The sequence below is a fragment of the Lagopus leucura genome, unplaced genomic scaffold (assembly GCF_019238085.1).
Source record: "Lagopus leucura isolate 7727_CA_CO unplaced genomic scaffold, USGS_WTPT01 Super-Scaffold_100002, whole genome shotgun sequence".
NCBI lineage: Eukaryota > Metazoa > Chordata > Aves > Galliformes > Phasianidae > Lagopus > Lagopus leucura.
In genome coordinates, this window is record NW_024962263.1 from 57,744,603 (window position 1) to 57,768,867 (window position 24,265).

Here is a 24,265-nt window from a genome sequence, read left to right on the forward strand (position 1 = left end):
TTCTTTACATACTAGGAAAATGCTACATAAGCAAAAGCACATTCAGTCATGTATGTTGTTCATTCAGAAACCAGTAACAACCTATGAACCTACTCTATACACTAGCAGAAAAAAAAGCAATGCAAGTCAAAAAAATAAATATGAAAAATAGACCTAAAAACTGTATGTTCAGTATGTACTGCAGTGCTCTTTGATGTTCTTTATAGTATTTAAAGGTGTTACTTTTTTAATATTTAAGAAATGCATTGCAGAACTGTTAGCACTGTCCCTTTGTAGAGAATACAGGAGTTTTGTGTCCATTCTTTGTCAGTCAAGAGAAGAAAGGAAGCTTTAAGAAAGTCTGAAGGTTTCCCTTAGCATACTGTCTCAAAGTAAAGACTTAATTCACGAGCATTGTGCTGGCATCCCCTTCAACACTGAGTCCATTTCAATAGAAAGAGATGGTTGTCAGCTGCAGTGACCATCACAGTATCAGAGCCCTTGAAGTGTTACTGGTAGCTGTGTATGTGTTCAGATATCTTCTTGCTTGTTCAGTCATGATAAGCTGGTCTTCTGTTTTTCCATAAACAACAGCTTCCCATTCATAATTTGGCTGCATAAAACAAAATTCAATTTAAAAGATTATTCTTTTAACAAAAACATTTCTTCTTTAGAATTAAGCAAGTCTCATGTAGCCTTCTAGAGTAGTAATAAATTATGAAATTCTAGCAATACTGTATTTCACTGGGAAGGATTTGTCTTCTGCAAGAAAGAACAATACCAAAACTTGTGACAAAGCTCCTTCATCCTCCCATAAATCCATCTCATCAGCAGTGAGCTACAACATACAATAAATGCTCTTAAAAACAGATTCGTTCACAAGATTTGAAACACAAAAGGGTAGTTAATTAAGTTGTCTTTTTTGATATATTCTTCTTTAAATATGCTAAGCTGAACAAGAAGCAAAAAGCATTATTGACAGCTGTCTGGGTGATATCAAGGAAGACAAAAGAGTTTGGCAGCTGAAAGAAATACTGTAAAGGACTTAAATGAACCAAGCTGACAACTGTGCAAGGACAGCCAGACATGGTAAAGGCATTAGAAGCAAAAATAATGAATGGAAGAGCCACTTTCCTGCTTATTCCAGGAAGCAAATCCTGCACGTTTACATGAGTCACTGAATCTCAAAGTGATTTCTAGTAGCTCAAAATCAGAACTGACACTAGCAGTCTGTCGCATAAGGAAGTATTCAAGATTCTCATTTGTGCAGGAGGGAGAAAAACTCATCCAAAATCACAGAGAAAATCAGCCATTTGAATTTCACTATGAATTTAGCATGACTTTGATTCATGGAAGGCCCTCGTGATTAGAAGAACTAGTAAACTGAATTCCACTGGGGAAGGAAGGAAGGAAAAGAGGAAGTTGGTTCAATGAGAATACTGGTGAGTACAGTATGGCTGAGTCCCCTTTCAAGCATTCTGAAGTGCATTCTGAGGTGCACTCAGCCAGGCAGACACACCGACCTTTAGTACAATTCACAGCATTTAATAATTCTTTTTTGGAATCACAAAGTTATGTGGCGTTTATTCTTTCTTATCATTAAAAAGGATCAGCAAATAATATCGTTGTCTTTGTACTTTATACCTTTATATCTATATCTATAACTTTTAACCTGTTATAACGGTTAAGTGAAAAATGGAAGATAAGGCTCTAAGTGCCCTGTCTTCCTATTTTTTAACTTTTAGAATTTATTCAGATAAGTGAATGTTATGAGAAAGCAGAAATATATTAACTTCTGTGGGACAAAACTATAGGTGCCAAATCAGGTCAAAGAGAATCTCTCCTGAAACCTGGTGGTCAAAACACACATCCAAAAACTAGGTTCCATATAAAGCTCAATAGAACATTTCCAGACAGACATTAGAACAAGACAGAAATGAAAAAGGAAAAGGGAAAGGGAAAGGGAAAAGGAATAACCTGCTAACCAAACTAAAAGAACAGTTTGAAACCAGACCTGAAGGGATTTCTCCAGTTTGACATTTTTTGAAGAACATGCATTCAGTTTCTTCTTAATTACTGCATTTGCTTTGTTTGATGAATTTGTGTCTTGGTTTTCTGATGTCAAGTTTCGCCTGTTGTCATGTATTTCCAACAGTGGTATCATTAATAAAGATGTAGTATATGCATTTTCTGACTATAAATAAAAAAAGGATAGGAAACATGAATAGTAATTAGTATTTCATAAAAATAATATTCAACTGCTGTGATCAAAGAAGTAAAAATGTAAACAAAACAAATACTATCAGATAGACCCTTAGAAAAAAGCTGAAAGGAAAAGTGATGAACATTATGTAAGTGAACTGGCTTGGTGACTACAATTCATAGTCAATTCTGATGATCAGCATCCAGCGTGATTTCAGCACAACTGAGTAGACAGTTTCTCTATCCCATATGGAGCCATGCTACAGCTGATGATATTTTGTTAAGAGCAAGACTTTATTAAGTGTTAACTACAGAACAATGCTAAGGAAAAAAGCCTGTAGTTCAGTTCTAGTTGAAGCCTTATAAAATTAAGGACAAGAAAATTAGAGTAAAACCCTCCCCCCCCCGAAAAAAGAAAAAAAAAACCAAAAACCAACCCATGGAATCACAGAATGGCCTGGGTTGAAAAGGACCTCAAAGACCACTTAGTTTCAACCCCTCTGCCATGGGCAGGGTCACCAACCACCAGACCAGGCTGCCCAGAGACACCTCCAGCCTGGCCTTGAATGCCTTCAGGGCATTCAATGCCTGTTTAAGGACATCACCACCTGCTGAGTGAAAAACGTCCTCCTAATATCTAACCTAAACCTCCCCTGTCTCAGTTTAAAACCATTGCCCCTTGTCCTATCACTATCAGGAGGATCTGCTCCATGATCTTCCCAGGCACAGAGGCGAGGCTCACCAGCCTATAGTGCCCCAGGTCTTCCTTTCTCCCTTTCTTAAAAATGGCAGTAATGTTTCCCTTTTTCCAGTCACCCGGACTTCACCAGAACAGCCATGATTTTTCAGATTTGATGGAGAGCAGCTCAGCAACCACACCAGCCATCTCTTTCAGAACCCTAGGATGGATATCATCTGGCCCCATGGGACTTACATACATTCAGTTTCATAAGGAGGACTCGGACTTGTTCCACTGCTTCAGTGGGATGCAATCCACTCCTCTCACCCACACCTAGAGGTTCAGGGTCCCGGCAGACATGGGAGCCTGACCACCAGTGAAAACCGAGGCAAAGCACTTATTGAGCACCTCAGCTTTTTCCATATTTGAGGAAGCCACTGCTCTGTTCTCATCTATCAGAGGGGGAACACTCTCCTTGGCCTGTCTCCTCCTGCATATGTACCTGCAGAACCCCTTCTTGTTATTTTTCACATCTCTTGCCAAGTTCAGCTCTACCTGTGCCTTGCCTTTCCTAATCCTATTTCTACACATGCAGACAATGCCCCTATATTCTTTCCAGGCTACACAGCCCTGCTCCCACTAACTGTATATTTCTCCCTTTTCCCCCAGTTTAAGCTGCAGGTCCCTGCTCAGCCATGCCGGACGCCCACCTTCTCTGCTCAATTTCTTCTGCTGCCTCAATAGTATCAAGGAAAGAACCGTTTTAAGAACTGAAATAAGCACTGGATTGACCATTCCACAGATGAGTTCTATATGCTAATAGAATTTCTGGAAATAAAGAAAAACATCCAGCTTTACTACAGCAGAGCAGAAGAAAGGTATATGGCAGTGTTAGAGAATCAAATTAGATGAGAACAACTGCAACAAAAGTATTTGTTTGCTTACAAAAACACTCCATTAAAATGTGTTAAACTACCTTTGTATATTTATTCTACCTTGGACCTTACTCCTAGCTGACCTCCCCATAGAGGCACAATTTGCACGTAAGACATTTTAAAATCAGATATCACTAGCATCTCTCCTCCTAGCTGAGCACTCCTACTGCACCAGCACCTGTCTGTCACTGGAAAGGAAGAAAAGTGATTCCTCCCAATCCACTGTAGCAGTACATAATGGTGCACCTCATTTTTCGCTTAATAACTTGAGCATAAGTGAAGGACAATACAGCATTCCATAACAAGACATTACTAAAAGAACACTCAGTATTTTATTCCTGTTTTGAACAACTGCAGCTATGAGCAGTACTCACAAGAGTGATGTTTTTGGGGAAGCAGGAAATTTCCACTAGGTGGCAGAGCACCTAACACCTAATAGACACAAATACTTACGGTGGAGTCTGAGGCATTTAAGAAGGGAATTTAGAAAACCAGCTACAATAATCAGAAAGGGGTATGTCTTAAGCACATGTTGTTTTAGGTACTTAAACAGGGCTTAACATCTGATCAAGATTAAAAACCATTTACTCTCATAATTAAACACCTGCGTGCATTATTGTAATATTTATATTAGTTTTCCCACAGACTGCAAGACTAAAGATTAAGCTATTTAATTATTCTATTGGAATAATATTAAGCTACTTTTAAAAGGAATACGGGACCAAGGCAGCCTCATATCTGAACTTCTGATGTCTTGATCACAGAGGAAGAGGAACAACTCAGATTGTTTCAGGAAGAGAAATGTCACCAATTTTATCTCCTCCATGGCTGATATTTCTTATTATATTTCCTATTATATTAAATGGGAAAAGGAAAAGTGTGCTGCCTAGTATGCAAGTAGGTATTCTCATATCACGTCCAACAGAATGTCTAGCATGCAAAACACAGCTGTAAACATCATCTACTTGGTTTAGAGAGCTTCATGTGCCATAAATTTCCTGCTTCTGTGCCCTGAAGGCCTGAAAGGAGGAATTAACCAATGGAAGCCCAATGTTCAAGTGCTGCTTAAGTACTCGAAGTAATATTTCAAAATAAAAGTGATTCTCACTTCATAGATTTATGAATCTAACCTCAAACCAAACTCTTGTAGCTGCTACAGTGAAAGACATTCAATTCTACATTCATACTGCATTAATATTAATACGTACCTGTACATCCAAGCCACTGTCTTCTGTGAAGAGCTGGGCACCAAGCTCTTCTTTTTCCCATGCATCCAGGACCAGTGATTTTCTGACTTTTTTAGAAGAATTGTGCTGCAATAAATGTTTTGCAGAGAAGGACTGTAAAATATTACTTAAAAGCTGTTACTGCCTAGCTGAAATTATTATTATGAAGTTACCTCCTGCTTGCAGCTTTTATACACAGAGTCATCTTCCTCCTTGAGAAATATATCTGTTCCAGTTTCCTCTTTCAAAACTTCCCTAATGTCTTCCTCCAAGAAGGCAAGTGGTTGTGACTAAGTTTATTAAAAATTAGAGGAGAAAATACAGGAAGTCCATTAGCTGCTAGTTTTTACTTTTTACTTTTTTCCACTTTTTACTTTTGCCAAATAAGAGATATTGCAAAACATAACAGTAGCTTAAATCCTTTCTCTGCTACTAAGGATCAACATTTCAAGGCTATGCATGTTACTCCATGTTATTTCTATCCTGATAAAACACATACACACACACAGTGCCTCATGAACAAAAACCCAAAACCCACCCAGTTAGCGTTGAAGAAGACATGCAAACTATTTGTTCACATTTTTACAATAGCTAATCATTGACAAAAGGAATACAAACTCCTTATATACACAAAGTACACACAAACACACACATGTACACACATGTATGGACACAAACATACTAAAAACTGTAATACTGAAGTACGACTCTCGCTAGGAAAGGAATTTATATTAGTCTTAACACAAATCTTTGAATAAGACATCGATAGTCCTCAGTACAGTACAGAATTTCACAGAAGCCATACAGATGGCTCCTTTGTGTACCAACAGGAGAAGAATTCCCTTAAGCCTTCAAAATTTGATTTCGAACAGGAGGTTAACAGTGGACAGAAACAGTCATGCCAAACCGCTCCATTTGCATAGTGAGAGACTGTGAATCTATAGGGTAACACAGATGGTGCCAAGCCCTGTGGCAAAGTCTGAGCTACCTTCTGTGTCTGCAAAAAAAGCAGTCAATATACATTGGCTGGAATTTTTTCAGAACTTGAAAAGCATGTGTCTGCTGGATTCCAAAAGTTATTATGCATTAGCATACCTAAGCTAGGTTAAGAAGGAAGCAAAAATTGGGTTGTTTGAAAAAAAATGTAGCATTATTCATAGTCAACCAAGAAAAAGCCTTCTGTCACCGCCAGAAGAATCAAAGGAGTCACAAATTGCTAAATTAAGGTTTTGTTTTTAGGATGAAGAAAATTCTAGGCTTCACTCAAGTAAACTTCAAGTAAGAAGGGTAGAACACTTCTAAGCATCTTCCCATCCAAAAGAGCTCAGAATACTAGCATGCTGTGGTAAACATCAAGTTTCCGTTCTAACAGTTTTGAAAGAACCAAAACCAGAAAACAACTTAGCTCTTACATGGTCCAGAAGATCCAAAGATAGCACATTTTTTCAAGTTAAATGTGAATATTGCTCAAAATAAAGAAGTCGTTCATATTCAGCTGCACCAGATAGCTGTCAGTAGGTATCTGACTGAAGAATCCATTCACTCTCTCATTTATGATTCTTCTTTTTGACAAATCAGAATGCTGAAGTATTAAAACTAAATTCTCAGACACTGATGCTACCACCTAATATGAGGTACATTGTTAACATGGCTACATCAATCTGAATTAACTGACAAAAGCAGAAGCAATGTTTTAGTCTTTGTCGGTATTCCTAGATTTACAGGTACTGAATGCCATTCAAAAGGCAATGCCTCCGTACTACACTGAAAGTCTACAGTCTGTCCAGCGTAAAAGAACTGAAATGTTTTATCTACAGCCTAGCAATTCTGCAGGATAGTGCTGAAATTCACTGAAACATTAGCATTGTTAGAAAAAGCTTCCAAAGATGACGCTAGGGCTTACAACATCTAAAAAATAAGGGAGTATTTATAATTTAAATAACAAGATAATAAATTATGTCATCACATACCGTAAGTTTGAGAGGGCCATACTTTTTTTCCTGAGCAGCCAAAGCATTTTTAAAAGGAGTTGGTGTCCTTGGTGTTGAACCCAACAGGGATCTTCTAATTGTGGGAGTCCGAAAGCTATTAAACATAGAAAACTGTTCACATGTGTTTAAATATTTTACTTTATCAACAGTAATTTCATAAAATGAATCTACCAGCCAAACACTTTAAAATATCTTAATTCACGCAATAGGTATCACCAACATTAATCAATAAGTATTACAATCACAATAATATTACCCTAGCTATATAAAAAATTGAAATTAATTTCTGCTTTTTAGAAAAGGAAAAAAATTAACTGAGTACAAGTCACTATTAAATTAAATAGAAGGCCAGTTTATGTTAACATACAAACATGTAAGTGTTGTAGTTTCTAAAACTCATTCATAGCATGACTATAGGTAGAATGATTTCTCAGTGTTTAGAAAAAACTTGCTTTTGTTTAAGCAACGCCAAGGGATGCTTGATGAAATAATCCTACCCTGCATTTTCCTTCTGATCTGTTGGTGTTGTTTCCTTGTGTAGAGGAGTCGTAATAAGAACCTTCTGCCCACAGATTGGCGTTGATGTAAATGCAGGATTTTCAAGGTTAAATTGTTCATTTCCAGAGCAAGTGTTGAAAAACTAAGCAAACAAAGGACAACGAGATCACTGTATCAAGCATTAAAATCTGTATGTGTATCAGAAGGGTTTTCACTGAGAAACCCAAATAAACTGGTTTTGATTTATACATCAAGATGTTTGCCATATTTATCACTCAAACTTCTTAAAATCCCTACTGCTTGTTTATGTCAGAGGCAACAGGCCTTTATCTACAATTGCTTGCATGATTAAGGGTGATCTGAGCTGCAAGTCCCCCACTGAAATAGTCAGTCTTGAAAACAAAGGAAATCTGTTATTTTAACATTTCTTGACAGATCTACCCCAAACACACGTTTTAAGAAGTCTTTGGACATATTTGCTTAGGTTGGGATGCACTACTAGAGAAGAAAGTACTTGTAATTTATAACCCAGCCACTGTGGTCTTCGTAGCTTAGCCACATTTAAAAATAAACTCACCTGTGATGGAGAAAATGGTAGTGTTTTCACTGGTGTGTGCTTTAGTGCAACACTGATGGCATCGTTACACAAGCCATCATTCAGTTCATTAACTGGCGATTGCCCAACACGCAATCTCTTCTTCTTTCTTAGGATAGCAGGCGGAGTGCTATATTTAGTCACATTTGGAGTGGTTGGAAAAACTGCCTCTTCCTCACCACTGATGCTGCTGTGTTTTTTGCCATCAAGCATGACACTGACATTAAACTGGCACTCTGCAGCCCGTTCGTTGTGTTGAATCCGCATTAGTTTTAATGGAGCTGGCTTGACAGGAGATGCAACAGCCTCTGAAAGGTCAAAACTGGTGACATCACTCCAAGCTAAAGGATCCTATGAGGCAAGATACAAAACACTCAAACACGAGCAGGTTTATCCAAGATTATGTCACAACAACTAAGGCAATCTTACAACTTTCTTCCCGCGCATCTTATGTAATGAAAAATTACATTCCCTGTTCCTTACAAACTAGACTGAAACACAAAACATTTTAAAGCAAGGAATAAGAATAAAACAAATCACTTGGTATAAGTGAAACTACAGCCAAGTGCAGTATAAGGTAATTTCAAAAATATTTTACACTAATTAAGCTCTGATGTCCCTAAATAACTTTTTCGTTTTCTTTTCTTAAAAATAGCATGAATACAGACTTACTGATTCAATAAGCTCTAGTGTCTCTGCAAATTCAGGAATGGTTTGTAGAGATGATAACACTGCATTTGCTTCCACTGCCAAATACTTAGTCGGTGAATTCTGCTGAGTGGATGTGCCCTGGGTCTCATCAATGCTGTAGAACTCACTTGTTTGTTCCCCAAGGCTATTTAGTGTGTTAGGCACACAGTCTTCCAAAACAAAACTTCCAGACCAGCTAGGTAAGCCTCCAGCTTGCTAAAAGATTTGAAAAAATGTTTTGAGCTTATTTAGCTTAGAAGTTGAGCAAAGTCAATTGTTAAGCAAGGGAGAAAAAGAGTTGAATGTGGAAAGACTAAACATAACTATTAATTTCACTTTTTCAAACACTAATTATCTGTTCAAATTAAATGCAGTTAGTATTCTCCTTATATTAACACACTAAACATTCTCAAATCTTGTCAGATTTTTATCTCAACTCTCATTCATGCCTTATATGCTGATAATTAAGGAATGTATTGGAAGCCATCTGCAATGCAAGTTTCCTGTTTTTTCAGTATCACCTTAATATAAATTCATTTTCACTAAAGAACAAGATTCCTTTTAAGATCAGAAACTCTAGAAGATTAAATGCTCCCAGTATGACAGGAGATTTTTAATGAGGATTCTACACTAATAATTTGCTTACCCTCTAAATGTTACCCTATTTTAGTACATTGCTTAGTGCTCAAGAAACAGATTTTTGTTTGCACTAAAATCTAGAAGAAAAGTTTATTCTACTGTACAAGCAGAACATTACACCATTTCAAGAGAATGCCAGGAATAGCTCTACCACAAAAAAAGAGGTGCACCTGTAAACTAAATTAGTGATCAGTAAGGTTGAGATCTTTAGGTGTCTGATGTTGCACCCAGTCCTTTGTTCTTGAGAAAATGTCTATCACATGCAAGCTTCTCACTCTCAATTGTAGTTCATGAAAGTTTCGTACAGCGCAAATTTATATATTGCTTGACATGTCTAAATATGGATATTAAGTACTGCAAACACACACAAAAGTTTGACAGAAATATAATAATAATGCATCTTTCACTTTTCTGTCAAACAGCTGATTGACATTGCTGATTTACAGAACTGAATTGCAGGGACACGAACAAGCATGTGCTAACTTTTGAAAGGGATTAAAATCATGGCTCTTAAATTAGGAACAACTGTAAAACTGCATATTTCATATTTCCGCTGCTTTTACAGTTTAGAAAACTGTGTTTTGCCTCAATTCAGTGTATAGACTTTGTTTTACAACTGATCGATAGCTTCCATTTTAAAAGGTCAAAAAAAAAGGCAAATCCAACATCCATATCTACATTTCTGAAGATTAGTCTAAGTAAAGTCTACTGAAATATTTATAGAAATGCACAGTCCTTACAGATGATAATCGTTTTCTTCTGATTTCATTCTCTGCTGACATGAGCAGCAACTCAAGTTCCTTTATTTTCTTTTCTTTGTCAGGATCATCATCAATAAATGACTGCTGAAAAATTTAAGAAAGAAGCCGTTACTATTTTCCACTTTTACCACCCCTCCACAGCAAGGATTCCACATGATATTTAAGCTACATTTTTACCAACAATCTGCTGGAACAAAGCTGTACCAACTGAATCATATTTGGTAACACGGTACTCATGTGCAAGCAAAACAAGTCTAGAAATTTACAGGAGAAGGATCTGATATTATACAAGTTACTATTCTAATATGGTTTCTAAGATAATCTATAAATGCTAAGTACAGCACTTTTAAACTAAAAGTCACTCTGTTTTGTCTTTCACAGAGGTAATAATATTGGCACGTTTGTAAAAGTGTTTGCATATTCATGCATTTCCTACAATTGTGAATAATTTGTTTTTTTTCCTCACTGTGTAAGAAAACATTTCAAATCAACATTTCCAGACAGAGCATGTAGGCAATCAGAAACTATCAGAAATGTAAACTTGTTGGAGGACTTAAAGGAGCAGAAAATATCTTATTTCTTCATAAAACAGTTTCATAGCATCAGATGCTATGAAAAGCTTCGTTGTGATTTGTATTCTTATATAGAGATCAGCAAAGAAAATTCAGTATAAAGCATGTTAACTGCTCAAGGAAACTTAAGATTAGGCATAGAGTCCTGCAGAATGACTTTAACACACCTAGCACAAGCAAAATATTTTTTTCCCATTGTCAAAGTTATTGTTTTACTAATTTCAAATTCACAAGAACTCTTCCAGGAAGTTATGCTATAAGCCCAGATCACAGAATGGAAGGGGTTGAAAGGGACCTCTGGAGATTATCTAGTCCAATCCATCTAGTCTGCAATACACAAGCAATTTCAAATACATTGGCAGTTAACCAGTAATAACAACAAGCAAAAAGATACATTGGTTGTTTTCCCTCTCTGCTTTTGTTTTGCTTTTGTTTTTTTTTGTACTTGACAGTCGCTCAATATATATACTTTGGTATTTAGAATGCTGCAAAACAGCACCTTCAACTCACAGATCATGTCTTTAAATCTCACAGGAGCCAGATAATTCTAACACATTATAATTTCAACCTAAATATTTAGGTAGTAACTAGGATTTAAGCCATACTTTTGTCAGAAATGAGCACAACTGCTGTATTAACATACTACATACAGAACTAAGTTCTTATGCCCTTCACTGTCACCTTATAAAGCTCTCCCAAGGAGAGAAAAGAGACTAAAGCAAACAAGCTCACTTTCAGCACTGGTATTTATAAAGACAGCTCTTTTTTTTTTCTACCTAGAACTACCAATCAAGTCAGAAGATCTACTGCAGAGGAACATAGATAAATTTAGAGGAATGATAAAGACTTAGAAATAGTTTGAAATTACATATTTACTCCTTGTTTTATAGTACAGTACATAGTACTCTCTCTTCATTTACAATTCCCAAAAACAGTTTACCTGAACTAAGTTGGCAGATGCAGAAGCATGTTCTATACGGCTGTGTTCTGGTGAGGCATACTGGTACACTGGGATCTAAAAGAAACACATCATTTTAAATACCCTTAACAAAGTAGTCTATAAAATTAGTTCTATTTTATCATGCATAAAATATCTACTATAGTTTAGAAATCCTAACTTACCACAATGTTTAACAGATCTTCACTCTCACAGATGAGTTTCTAGTTCCAAATCAAATATACACTTTGCAACTGGGAAACACTAATTATTCTGAATGTAGAACTTACATGTGTCTGAACAGGGATGTAAAATTGATTCTGAGTGTGCAAGTGTTCCATAGTCACACAAGGTTTTTGCGGAAGTGTGGAGGAACCTGTTCTTTCAGAACTAGACTTTGTACCATCTTGTAGATATCCTTCCTGCTCCACCTTTCTTCGCATTGTTGAATTCCAGTGATTTTTAATTGAATTATCAGTCCTAAAATGAAAGCGTACAACAAAAACTGGTTTCCATATCTCAGAACGTTTAAAATACAGCATTGATCGCAGGGTCTGCACACATAAATTAATCCAAGGCCTCAAATCCAGAAACTCTAGTAACTTTGATTGGAAGTTCTGTTACAAGCATGTTAGGTATTTTCCAAAGAACTACTAGAAAGCTGCTTTTTCCAAAACTTCCTTCCACTTAATTTTGAGGCTGCAGGATGTTACAAGTAGCAAAAGAGAAGGCTTTGCTTCTGGTAACTATTACAGGTGAGAACCTTGAGTCTTTGGATCAACTTCTATCACTAGACCATCTATACCCTGCGCTACTGAATTTGCAGAACTTCAAGCTAAGACACTTGGCTTACTGTCCTGCACTGTGATAAATACCACCCACAGTGCTCTTATCATTCAAACTCATCTTTTCTTAAGTGACAGCATGCATTCACAACACTAAATCTGTGTGCAGCTTTGTGGAAGAAAGCACCAATGCCTCGTAGTGTCACCTTGTACAGGGAAAGCAGGCATGGCTAAAGATGAATACTTATTGCCACTCCTATGGCAAGGAAAAGCCCACAGCTTGACAAGCATGATGAAATCACATAAGGCAAAAGTTGAGGATGAATGCAGTGGTCTAAAATACTAGCACCATTACTACTAGCATTAAAGAAGCATGCATAAATAAAACTGGCTTTAAGTTGCATCCTTCACATGAGCTCAGCTTCAAGATGCATCCCTCCTTTTCATTGCATTACTGTCAGAATCTTCACCCCAGTCTCCCAGGTCTATTTGTCTACAGCGATGAGTCCCATTTTGACTTTGCTTTCAGTGGATGTGACTAAATTAGGAGTACCTCTGTCCTTATAAACTCACCCTCCCTCCCTGAAATTCTATTCAGATTCAATGCACTCCCATTCCTCCAAATGATTTCCTGAAATTTGTGATTTCAGTGCTTAATCAAGTGTAAAAACTTCTAGACAAGTATTACAAAGGACTCTTTCTCCTACCAGAACAGGTACCACCATTCCCTATGCACAGCTAGAAAGTTACTTCCTGAACACACACGCTACATTCAGAGAGAAGCATAACATTGAATTATTAACAGAACAAGGCTAAAATTTTATTTCATTAAAGTTTTTAATACACTGAAATCTTGTTCTCTACAAGCATTTAACTTGGCAATCACACTTGAAAGCTAAGAACAATCCATACAATTAATTCTTAACTTGGAGACTATAGAGTGATCATCAAGCTTAGCACCGCGCAAATGTTGCACAAAATCTTCAGGAAAAAGACTTTGATATTGTGCCATAGGATGTTACCGCATTCTTCCACTGTTACCTGCAGGTACTCTCTTCAGCTCTGCAAAAGCTTTTTTGGTTTTTTGAAATTAGAAGAATTATAAGTGGTCAGAAGGATTTTGAAAGAACCCCGCAGGGTGCTAGAAGTCCTTCTTTGATTTTTCTTTGATTCTTTTTAAGAATACATAATCATATGCAAAAATCTTCAATGATACAGATTTCACTATTTATCAAGATAGAGATGTAACAGCAGATTAACTCTGACAAGAAAATCACATTGAAAAGAAGTCTGCAATGACTGTTTTTCACATTGCAATAGCTAACATAAATAGAGTTGAAAAGCACCTTCCGGGAAGCAGCTTTGCTATTTCAGCCCATCGGTTTCCCAAACGCTTGTGAGCTTCATAGATTACTCTGTCTTCTTCTTCTGTCCACGAAGACTTTTTTACCTCAGGGTTGAGATGGTTATGCCATCTCTCTCTGCACTGCTTGCCTATTCTTCCTTTCAGGTGTTTTGCAATTAGAGACCAGCGCTTTGGACCATACTTTTGAACTAATTCAATAACCTGGAACACAGATGGATGGATGTTATAATTTCAAATCCTAACATTTCCTATCAAAAAAAAAAAAAAAAAAAAAAATTTGATAAAACATAAGACCTAATGAAGTAGACAGTAAAATGGGTTTAATTTCTTTAAATTATTTATTAACTCCAAATTCACTGGGTTTAGAATGTAAGTGCATACTGATGAAAGCAAATGTTTGGAAGCTGCAGAATTCCTATCATCCATTGCATAAACTGATATTGAGAAATTTGAAATAGGAAGCTGTGAAGATGCCTGGTTCAATCTTTTTTCAAAAGCATCAGCATGAAAAAAAAACAAAACCTTTCACTCCCAACCCATTTCTACAGTCTTTTGATTGTGCTATTTGGTTTTAAAATATATTCAAAGTTTTTCCTTAAAAAAACACTAATGAAAACTGTTAAATAATGGATTGGGCAGGTCATATTCAGAATTTGACAAATATTAAACAGTGGGAATAAGCAGTCAATTTAAAATACAGTATGTGAAAGCTGAAAGTGCATCACTCTAAGGGGAGGCTGGGTTTTGCAGGCAAGAAGCTGCAGTGTAGATTAACGGAAGCGTGGAAAAGGAATCCAACACACCATTATTAGCTTCTTTAACAGCAGAGCATGAAAAAAATTTCCCTCCGCCCCAATCCCTTTAAGTATGGTGGGTTTGAGAAACAGAAGATGTAAATGAGATCTTTGATGCCATAAAGAGATCTCTTCTGTACAGTGAGCTAGAGTTCAGCTAGCAGCCTGAGCAAAGGGAAATGAAACACTTGAGTAGACCAGACACTCCATCTGCTTAAGAGCAGCTGCATTTTTTTCCTTCACAAACAGCATAGTGCAATGTAATTCGCTATGTCACATGATGTATGAGACGTCATGTGTGGGGTTGAAGCCTAAGAAAGAGGTAAACACTTTCAGCAGTTCATATGTTAATTTTATTACAGTAAAAAAGTACAGTATCAAGCAGTGCTCATTACCCTCTGATCTTCTTCTTTAGTCCAAGGACCTTTAATCAGTTCTGGGTTTAGTACTTTCTGCCATCGATGCTGGCACTGAAAATCTGAACGGTTCTGAAATAGAAGACCAGTGCAGTTGGTAAACTTTTAAATAACACATAAGACAATAAACATTAGTTAGCCAGAACTCTGAAGTTATTTTGAATTAAATAAAAATCTGGATAAGCTTTATTTTTAAAGTTCTCCCTTATTATTTCTTCCTTGCAAGAACATTTCTGGAAAAAAGGATTAAAAAAGCAACTTTACAGAAAGTTCTAATCTGATCGCAATGGTCTTATTTGGTAATGGAGTTAACAACTTAATTTCCTTTAAAGAAAAACTTAGTTATTTCATCCTATTCCACACCTTTTCTGAACTTTAAGAAACTGTCAAAATTCTTTTGACATCAACGTTTTTCCCCATATAAACTATTGATCAAAGAAATACTACTTCTTTCATGAAAATATTTTTCTAAGCCTCAAATGTATGCATTCTCAATTTTTCACTACAGCATCAAGGAAAAGAGATTTATATCAAGTTTAGCTAACACACTAATTAAACAACGTGGCTTTTTCTGATCAGGACAGATGGTGCTTTTCTGTAGCTTCACCAAAGATCTTTTGAAATATTGCTCCCAGTTATGAAAGAGAAGATTTCACTTCACCTCCTAAAAAGCACCTGCAAGAAAATTCGGGATTACCAAGACGTTGGCTAGATCCCTAGAAATACACAGATAAGAGCCTGATCCAGTACAATACAGGAGTATGCCTTCTATGATGCTACGACACAGTAATTTGCTGCCTTCAGTGCAAGCTGCTGGATAGCAAGTACTGATTTCAAAGCATTACCATGTGAACAAAAAGTTAAACAAGAGGCAGTTTGCAGACCACAAAAGGCACAGTTACATCTAAAATTACCATAATAATTTCAAGTTAATCACAAATGGACATTGTAGGTTTAAAAGCACACTGAAATTAATTATTATAAACACATCATTTGCTAGCAAAGATGAGCTGTAAAAGATAGACTTTCAATATATGCTAGTTGTTCCCATCTTTGGTGGGAGAAAAATTGTGAAGTCGGAGCCTTGTAGTATTCTTACCTTCAGTTTCTGAAATCATGACATTTGGAGTAGAGGAGCAAGACATATGGTGAGATAAAACAAAGTCATTTCAACTGTTATGTTGAAACAAAATTTCATTGTGGCTTTAGCCACAGTAAATTGAGGGAGAACAAACACAGGGTGTATTTTCTCCCCCTTGAGAGTCACCTTTCAGCATTCTTCACTTTTATCTGGGCAGAATAGAAGGGAAGGTTTATTAGTGCCCAGAACAAAAATGAAATAGTTCTAAAAACATGCTGGTAACTCAATTGGTCTTCCTAGAGAAAGAGAGTCAGTAACAAAGTGCTACTCACACTGATCCCTGTTATTTGGCATTGTAATTTGAACATAGCAACAGGTTGCCTGGAGAGGCTGTGGAGTCTCCATCCATGGAGATATTTAAGACCTGATTGAATACAGTCAGTCAGGGCTGCCTGCCCAGGACTTGCCCCAGCTGACTGCTTGAGCAGGGGGCCCAGACCAGATGACCCAACCTCAGCAGTTCTGTTATAGGCAGTCAGATCCTCCGTGTATGTTCCCCACCTATCATGGGAAACCTTTTTTCAGCTTCACTTGGGCACACCTGAACAACAGCTTTCTGTCCCAAGAACCATTTTTTTTCAGCTGCAAAACTTTACATGAAATCAAAGTGTTAGATAATGCAACTCCATTCTGCACTTACAGATTGGTATAAAAAAATTGGTGTCAGTGTTTGATATTATCCCCGTCTTCTGCCCTTCACTCATTTTGCTGTGTGTTTTTTTTTTCTTGGGAGGGGACAACGTACATGTAAGAAATAGTGAATTACTTACAAGCTTCTTAAATTTATAAAGCTTTAGGTTTATAAACACAAGCTCAAGATCTGTGCCATCTGAGAAAAATAGTCTGTAGAAGCACACTGCATAAATACTGTGAGAACAAAGAAACCTTACAGTATTTTGAGTTCAAGTTTACTTTTACCTATTCACACTGGAATTTCATGCAACCATATAATCCCACTCAATATGATAGGAACCAAAAACAGGGTCTTGATTTTTATGTTTCTAACATTCGAATACTCTGTACCACTTCTAGGTAGTGATTTCAGCTTTAATAAATTCTAACCATGTTTTTATATTATGTATTTCTACAACATTTAATCAGAATAGAAAGAACCATCGTCCATTTTGTTGTAAGCTTTTTCTACCAGTGCAGCTCATACAGCTGATGAGTCATTTAGCAATTGAATTGACAGCTCCTTTACTCATTCCAGCTGTCTGCCAGAACAGAACATTTAAAAAATTATAATAGTAAACTTTCAAGAAATGTGCTAAGGTTCCATTAGTAACAACTGAAGATATCAGTGAGTGGAGAGGTTTACATTTAATACGGAAGCTGACATCCCTGTAATGAGAAAAACAGAAGCATACAAATACCATTTCCTAAAGTGCTAGGGAATTAATCCTGCTCCTCTGAAGCATCTTCCAGGTGCAATCCACTTTCCTACCTGCTTCACAAGCAAATAGTGAACTGTAGATGCAATCACCACTAGGGAAACAACGCATGGAAAATTAAAATATATTCTATAATGAAAACGAATACTAGGTGTGAATTCAAATGAAAAAACATGTACTTTTTTTTTTTTTTTTTTTTTTTTAAATCGATGAGTTAAGTCATTTCAGTTCACCATACGAGCCCCAAGTTTGCTGATGTCTGAGCTAGACTTCATGTCCAAATTACAGGCATCCATTAAAACATATGCACCAGGCTTTTCTGGTTTGCTCCTTCCCAACTCCAAACTAAACATAATCAAAGTAAACAAAGATCAGAAGGAAACTTAATTGAAACAAAAATTCAACTTACTTGTAGATGACTAGCAATGAAAGCCCAATCATCTGTACCATTTTGTTCCACCAGCTTCTTCAGCTTTTCATCCTGTTAAGACAACCTCAGCCAGTAAGTATTAAAGCTATCCCAATACTAAAGAATAACACCTTCCAATATCCAACCAATATCAAATAGGAATGAAATGCATGCAAAGAAAAAAAATCACCTCGTCACGTGTCCATTTCACCCTGTTACATATCTTCTTCAAGCTTCTTTGCTGTGAGACTTCATAGTCATGATCTGCGTACTGAAAGTCATCATCTTCTTCACTGCTGAGTACAAGAGAAATAAACAACTCTAATTTATTCTAACAACTTTTAGTTTTCTCCATAATCATTACATACCCTAGCATAACAAATGAAGTTCTCGTGAACATAAGACCTGCCTTTAGTAGCAACTTCATAATCACTATGTCAAAGGAACAGAATTAGTTTGAATTTCCAGGTCATATGCCAGGATACAGACATAACTCCTTCCAAGTGAAGATGCAAGTTTAAAGCAAAAGCTGTTAAGATCATCTTTTTGTAACACATTTGTGAATTTTTATTTAAAAATAAAAAGCATAAAATGGAAAGGATCACTAGTCTGAAAAAAAGATCCATTCATGGCCCACTACGGTAATTCCTGCATCAAACACAACAAGGATACCAAAGAATTCAGTGTCAGCTTGAGTTTTTAAGTGGTCTCCTGCCTTGAGTACCACCCCAGTGTTCACAGAATGGCCAGGGTTGGAAGGGACCTCAAGGATCATGAATGTCCAACCCCCTGCCACACACAGGGCCACCAGCCTCCCCATTCAATACTAGACCAGGCTGCCCAGGGCCCCATCCAACCTGGCCTTGAACACCTCTGGGGACGGGGCATCCACAACCTCTCTGTTCCAGCACCTCACCACTCTCTCTGTAAAGAACTTCCCCCTGACATCCAACCTAAATCTCCCCTCCCTCAACTTAAAACCATTTCCCCTTGTCCTGCTGTTTTCAACCCTTTCAAAGAGTTGATTCCCCTCCTGTTTGTAGGTTCCCTTTAGGTACTGAAAGGATGCAATGAGGTCAACCCGCAGCCTTCTTTTCTCCAAGCTGAACAAGCCCAGCTCCCTCAGCCTGTCCTCATAGGGGAGGTGCTCCAGTCCCCTGATCATCTTTGTGGTCTCCTCTGGACCCTCTCCAACAGCTCCCTGTCTTTTCTGTACTGGGGGCTCCACACCTGGACACAGTACTCCAGATGGGGCCTCACAAGAGCAGAGTAGAGGGGGACAATCACCTCCCTGTCCCTGCTGGCCACCCCTCTTCTGATGGAGTTACAGGTCTGGTGTTACAGATACAAATCACAGCTTTGAAGACAGAAACACCGCAGCAAGAAATCAGTACAGTATATACGCTGACCCCCTGGGGAAAGAGTCAAAGGAGCGGGAAACGTGGTAATGTTTGCAGCTCCATGTAGGTCATACTCCATCTACTGGAGAAATGCATACTTCACAGCCTTGACAAACAAAGCCTTTCAAATAGGAAGCACAGGGAAACGCTTCATGGAAACACTTAAACTTACACGTCAGTGAATCATGCTAGACAGCACTAATTTAAACAAGCGAGGAAACCTAGGCCTAGCAGCAGGAAGGGCAGCTCCTCTGCATTAGTTTCAGCAGAGACACAGAGGAGACACATCTACTTATGCAGCCTTCATTATAGTGACTTTCACACAGCATTTTAAGTTCCACCCATTTTGTTATCAATATAAAGCACAATATCACAAGTTCATATTCAGAACTAAATTTACCTTCTCACTTGAGAAATGTATTATTGCCCCCCCTCAATCGAAGATAAATAAATCCTTTCTCAGAAATGAAGCAAACCTGTGCTGGTGTCCTAAGAACTATTAGATGGCAAAGCTCTGAATTAATTTCTAGAACCCACAGTTCACCCACACAGCCCGTAGACCAGCCAAGTGTGTCTGTCAGTTATTTCACATGAAGTGAACACCTTCTCTGCAGCTAATACGAGCACACAGCCATTTAAGAAGAGCACTGCTTACCTGAAAGCATTACTACAGCACAGGACGTGCCCAACTCCTGCAAAGCCAGAGCATTCAGCATGCTTACTACAGCCTATGCTGTATCCCTCAGGAAGGTTTTCCCAACTTAACACCATGAGGCAAGTAATAAGTAATTTAATAAACTTTGTGCAGACAATAAAACACAAGACAGTCAGCTTGTCTAAAGATCGATATCCTTATACACACTTCTTGAATAAAAAGCTGGAAGTCCATTTAAAAAGAAAAAAAAAAAAAAACAATTATAAGAGTTTTCCTATTTCATACCATACAATCTACTTATAACCAAAGATTTGGCCTTGCAGTTCAGCCCACTGTCAACAGCACCTCCCTGCTCAACCAGGACGCAACAACCAGATTCAAGAACTGAGTCTCAGGTTACGTGAAAAGCCACGGATATTTAAAAATAATTAAAATATAATAATTTTTTTTTTTTAAATGGAGCTAGAGGTAGCTGAAAGCCTTGCACCCACTGTTCTGGAGCCAGTGCACTCCATTGCAGGCAGTGAGCTCAACTGCACCTGGCTCAGCACAGGGAACTGCTGCATCATTGGTCTTGTGCTGAGCGGGACACAGGATTATACAACCAACACAGAGGGACATTTGGGGATTGCTGTGATTCCAACTGGGGACAAAAGATTTTTCAAAGATGTTAGATCGTTCACCTGGCAACTCACAGCAGCTGTGAAAGTGGACTTAAATACGGCACAGATAGAGCACAGCCACCAAGTTCCATCAAATGAGTAACTGGAACAATGGAGTGTTCCATGAGCTACGTGCAGGCCACCTTTAAACATCTCTTACCTTAAGACTTCTTTTATTTGGTAATTCTTAGTTGAAAAAACAATAAAACTTCTTCCCAGCACAGTAAAAGAAAAAAAAACAACCAAAGAAACAATTGTAGATTAAGAAAATTCAACTTCATTCCATTTGGTGCAAAAAAATATATAGTTTCTTTTCACATCACACTTCAGTCAATGACCTTGAAATCACCTTATGGGAACTTGGAACTACACTGGTTTACTCTGGGCTTTAACATCACCATTCACTGCCACAGCGCTCTTCTGGAGCTACAGGTCTCTAACCAGAGGCTTCTCTGCTACCACAGCTACTTTCATTTTCTGTTGTGACATCAAAGCCCTTCACGCTCCTGACAGAGAGTACAAGCTGAAGCTTCGTAAAGATGAAACTACAGTTTGCAGGAGCGCTGCTGAAAGTATGTTGCTACAGAACGCATGCTACAAGCAACAAAAACACCCCCTGACCTGGCTCCTGCAGACCCAAGGCTCTGCCATCAAAGCCTTCAGCACACCATTGCTCCTTACACAACAAGTACTCAACATATCGCCTTCTTGGCTCAGCTGCACTTTTTCAGACTAAAAGTATCTGCCAGAGAAACTGTCTGCGACTTTGAGAACGGCACCAGCTCCATGGGAGCACTACAGCAGCCCCGGGTAGCACACACACATAACTGCTGCTGCTCACTGAGCATCCTTTCCTTTCCCGGTCCTCGTTCTCCTTTTACGTCGTTTTATCACTTTTTCAAAAAGCGATTTTCTATTTAGGACAGGAGCAATAAAGTACTTCTGCCAGACCCACGTTTGAATTCAAAGCGAAGACACACCCATCTCCATATCAGTAAACAACAAACGTATCAGAGCCATCTGCGGCCGCTGCCGAAGCCCCCGAGGAAAGCTCTCCCCCAGGAAGGTTTCGGGCCGCGAAAAAACACCCGAGGACGCTTTTTTGCCCCCAGCACAAGGGGACTCCCGCCGGGGGAGCGCCCGGGCCGGCTGTAGGGGGGGTGGGCTGAGGGGGGAGACAAGCGGGGGGCACCTGCGCGGGGAGGGGGCGGCACCCGGCGTGGGGAGGGAGGGGAAAGGCGGGGACGGCTCCCGGCAGCGCTCCGGGCCGGGCGGTGCCGTGCACTCACCTGCGCGGTCTCTTGGCCATCCTCGGGTCGCAGCATAAGGGGGGCCGCCAGGGCAGCGGAGCGCCCCAGCCCCCGCCCGAGCTCCTCGCCCCGCAACCGCCGAGCTCGGGCCGGGCGGGGGGAGGAGAGGGTCGGCGGCTGCCGAAGGAGACTTCGAGTTCCCGGGACGGCTCCCTCCCTCCCGCGGAACTCCGCGGCATCCGCAGCGCGCTGCCGGCCGCCCTCAGCCCCGGCCCGGCCCGGGCGCGTCAGGCATGGCTCGGCCGGGCCCTGCCCGCAAGTACGGGGCGCGCAGCGGCTCCTCTCCCGCCCGCCGCCCCCCTCCTGTCAGAGCCGCCACGGGCTGCGGCGATGCCTTCCCGCCCCGAGCAGCCGCCGGGTCTCTCTTCGCTTCGTCTTGCCTCACCCAGGCCCGCCCGCCGCCGCCAGCCACCCCCCCCCCCCCGCGGCCCCGGCTGCGCCGCCACCGCCACACTCGCGGCGGGCTCGGTCGCTGCTGCCGAATCTCGCGCCCAGCCTCCTTCCCGAGCCACCGTTTGAATCTGCGCAGGCGGACTGCCGCCCCATTGGCTGCTGTCGCCGCACGCGACACGGGAGCGGGCGGGGCCAGGGGGAGGTGGGGCCGCGAGAATCCTCGCGCCAGCCCGAGGCGGGGGTGGGGGGAAAGGAGGAGTGGCCGTGCGGGCGCGTAACGGGGCCGCGAGGCCCCTCCTAACGCTCGCCGCTGCCGTCTGGTAGCGCCCGCCCCGCGCGGACAAGGCCAGCGCAGCCCCTGCGGGACGGCAGAGACGGTTAACCGCTCTCGAGAGGGAAAAAAAACCGTTGCGGCCTTGCGGGGCAAAACCAAGCCTCCTTCGAGCCGGAATCGAACCAGCGACCTAAGGATTCCCGCGGGCGGCGCCTCTACAGTCCTCCGCTCTACCAGCTGAGCTATCGAAGGGAACTGGCTGTGGTTGCCGTTCCGCCCCTCACAGCTTGGCGGGCTCGGCGAAACGCGGCCTGCAATCCTTATTCTTTGCAAGGAGAGAGACTGTGGGGTCGGTTATAGTCACACTGCTTTTGGAGAGCACTTTATTATTATTAATATTAATAATAATAATAATAATAATAAATAGTGCTTTTCATGCATCACATGAGAAGCAGTTGCCACCCGAAAAAGTGAAAAGCCATGCAATACCTCACATACTTACACACCAAGCTTGTGCACTTTGCCAACCTGCGCTCTCTCCTGGCACACACGCCCCAAACCTGTGAAAATTCTAAAGGGAGAGATCCTGACCCCACAGCATTCCCCAGGTGTGAGGTGTTGCTACAGGCAGGGACACACTTGCGCAGCAGGCACTGCTTGCTTGGAGAGAATCACTCAGCACAACAAACTCCTGCATCCCTGAGCACGGTGTTACAACACCCCAGGGCTGACTGTTCCTAGAGGAACAGTCAGAGGCATCTGCACCTCACAGGCCTGGCAAGAGGAGGTCGTTGAGACCTACAAAACCTCTGGTTCTTGAATATCCATCTGCTGCACAGGGCCCTGGGCGCCTCCTGCAGGAGTGGGTATGCATGAGATGGGCCAGAAACACCCTTCGTCCTCTTTCTAAAGTTGTGTAGGGCAAACCAAGTGTATAATACTTCTTTTTTTTTTTTTTTTTTTTTTTTTTCTCCCCCCAAGAGCAAGTGAAAATGCAAGCAGCAGTGTCTGTTCCTAGAGAGGAAGCAGTGAGGTTCCCATTTCCAAGGCATCGCCTCTGCTGCTGACCGGTGATGGATCAAGGTAGGGATACAGGAGCAGCCCTTGGCAGCCCCGTGAGGAGCACAGTCTCCATACCAAGTACAAGGACACTAAAATTAATAAGTGCCCTCCTGTTGTTTTTTCCTTCTCTGAAACACTGATGCCCTGCGGTTCCACATGCACTTGAGAAGAGAGAACTGAGAAATGCGGGTTCAATCATGCCCAGCCATCCCACTTGTTGGGTGGCTGCTCTAACCACTACCCACTTACATATTAAAAAAGGAAGCACCCCAAACATCTCACCGCATCCTCTTGTGGCTGCATTTACAGAAACCTGAACTCTGCACAGCCTTTAGGAGAAATGAGCGTCATCATCAGCATTAAGGCTATGGGTTGGGAGTGACTGGGCCGACAAACCATGGAGCAATCCTGCAACAATGAGTGAGGCATTCCAGGAATTGGCATTTGAAGATACTTGTCAATGGTGTTTGCTCGGTTCCTGAATGTTTATTGTGGGGCCAAAT

At 40.2% G+C, this 24,265-nt stretch overlaps 1 protein-coding gene and 1 non-coding gene across 2 annotated transcripts; both read right to left on the reverse strand.

The window, feature by feature from the left end:
* Positions 1–148: 148 nt before the first annotated feature.
* On the reverse strand, positions 149–22,117 carry MYBL1 (MYB proto-oncogene like 1). Its single transcript, XM_042869170.1, has 16 exons — positions 22,013–22,117; positions 18,197–18,302; positions 18,007–18,078; positions 15,045–15,137; positions 13,836–14,056; positions 11,995–12,184; positions 11,708–11,782; positions 10,175–10,276; positions 8,778–9,011; positions 8,088–8,456; positions 7,510–7,652; positions 6,992–7,106; positions 5,195–5,311; positions 5,004–5,108; positions 1,994–2,173; positions 149–592 (listed from the first exon to the last, which is right to left on the reverse strand). The coding sequence occupies exons 1-16, from the start codon at positions 22,030–22,032 to the stop codon at positions 464–466; spliced, it is 2,271 nt and encodes a 756-aa protein (XP_042725104.1). The 5' UTR covers positions 22,033–22,117; the 3' UTR covers positions 149–463.
* A 745-nt stretch (positions 22,118–22,862) lies between these two features.
* On the reverse strand, positions 22,863–22,952 carry TRNAY-GUA. The gene is given in 2 exon segments: positions 22,863–22,898; positions 22,916–22,952. It is a non-coding gene; the product is annotated as a tRNA-Tyr (tRNA).
* Positions 22,953–24,265: the final 1,313 nt, after the last annotated feature.

What these genes read in the sequence shown, in the direction of transcription:
- MYBL1 (XM_042869170.1), bottom strand. Translation starts at nt 22,032, where the DNA reads ATGGCCAAGAGACCGCGCAG. An exon ending in TGAAATGGACACGTGACGAG is followed by an intron (nt 18,079 to 18,196) that starts GTGATTTTTTTT and finishes TTGTCTTAACAG; the next exon opens with GATGAAAAGCTGAAGAAGCT. An exon ending in GAAGAAAACGATTATCATCT is followed by an intron (nt 9,012 to 10,174) that starts GTAAGGACTGTG and finishes CAAATCTTTTAG; the next exon opens with CAAGCTGGAGGCTTACCTAG.